This window comes from Octodon degus, unplaced genomic scaffold, assembly GCF_000260255.1.
Source record: "Octodon degus isolate 3935 unplaced genomic scaffold, OctDeg1.0 scaffold00026, whole genome shotgun sequence".
Classification (NCBI taxonomy): Eukaryota; Metazoa; Chordata; class Mammalia; order Rodentia; family Octodontidae; genus Octodon; species Octodon degus.
In genome coordinates, this window is record NW_004524602.1 from 5,398,339 (window position 1) to 5,399,537 (window position 1,199).

General features: G+C 34.0%; 1 protein-coding gene across 4 annotated transcripts in view; it reads left to right on the forward strand.

Annotated features, from left to right (window-relative positions):
* Myo9a (myosin IXA) overlaps positions 1–1,199 on the forward strand; it is a 227,184-nt gene that overhangs the window by 167,610 nt on the left and 58,375 nt on the right. For all 4 annotated transcript variants that reach the window (XM_023712466.1, XM_023712464.1, XM_023712465.1 and 1 more), the window contains one exon: positions 484–600. In XM_023712466.1, the coding sequence (XP_023568234.1) occupies positions 484–600 (117 nt within the window). The remainder of the gene's footprint in view (positions 1–483; positions 601–1,199) is intronic.

The window sequence follows — 1,199 nt, forward strand, 5'->3', positions numbered from 1 at the left end:
ATGATATGTTTCTACTGTTACATTTGCTTCTTTATATTTGTTATTATTTATTTGCTTACACACACATATATACTCACACCCAGAATCAAACTTAGTGTCTTGCATTTGCCAGGCAGGTGCTGCACCATTGAGCTATCTCCCCAGCACATTTGCCTTTAAAAAAAAAAAGTTTGTGACAGGGTCTTGCTATGTAGTTCAAATTGGCCTTGAACTCACAGCAATCCTTTTGCCTCAGCCTCCCAAGTACTGAGATTGCAAGCATGTGCCATCATACCCAGCTTCTTTAAATTTTTAATTTTTATTAATACATTTTCTGTACATTATTATTACATTCATCATGGGGAGTTGGTACATGTACATAACACATCTTCATTCTTTTTATACTTCCTTCCCTTCCTCCTCCATCTTCCATTTCTTGGTCCTCTCATTATCTTATTAATGCCTCTTTAGTTGATTGTGTACAACTCTTTCTGTGGTTCCTAGATGAATGACCTCGATAATGAGGACAGCAAGAAGGATACATTAGTAGATGTTGTATTTAAAAAGGCCCTGAAAGAATTTCGGCAGAATATCTTCAGCTTTTATTCATCTGCGTTGGCGGTAAGTTTGCGTATGTTCAAGGTTTTCTGTAGTTCAGTATGTAAAAAATCTGATAACACTCTAAAAGGTACTACATTGAACTAGAGATATTTCAAGTTCCTCTTTTTGTTTTAGGGTTAAGACAAAAGGTTGAGGACAAGAATGGTGAATGGCCTTAGATTAATAGTGTTCCAAAAATCCTTTGAATAGTTTCCTCTGCTCCCTCATTTTGACCTGCCATGATACTTTTAGCTCTCTTTTGAAAGATATACCTTGTAATTCTATGTTGTGTGAAATGTATTAACATATTTTTCCCCAGTGGAATTAGGGCAGTGTGTTCATTGATTTCTGTATGGCATTTTTTTTTTGTTCCATAATTTTTTTTTAGCATTTTATTTTTTTTACAAAATTTTATTGATAAACAGCAATTCGACAGTTTCAAATCAAATCGGAAGTACAATTTCAACAAATAACATACTGCATATATTCTTCTTAGTGGTTAATTGCTGTACAAGATGCGGACTTGAGATCCTGTTTACAAACACCATTAGAACAAATCATTCTATTCATTAAGAGAATGCAACTATATATCTATCCTGACCACTTTGAATACACAGATA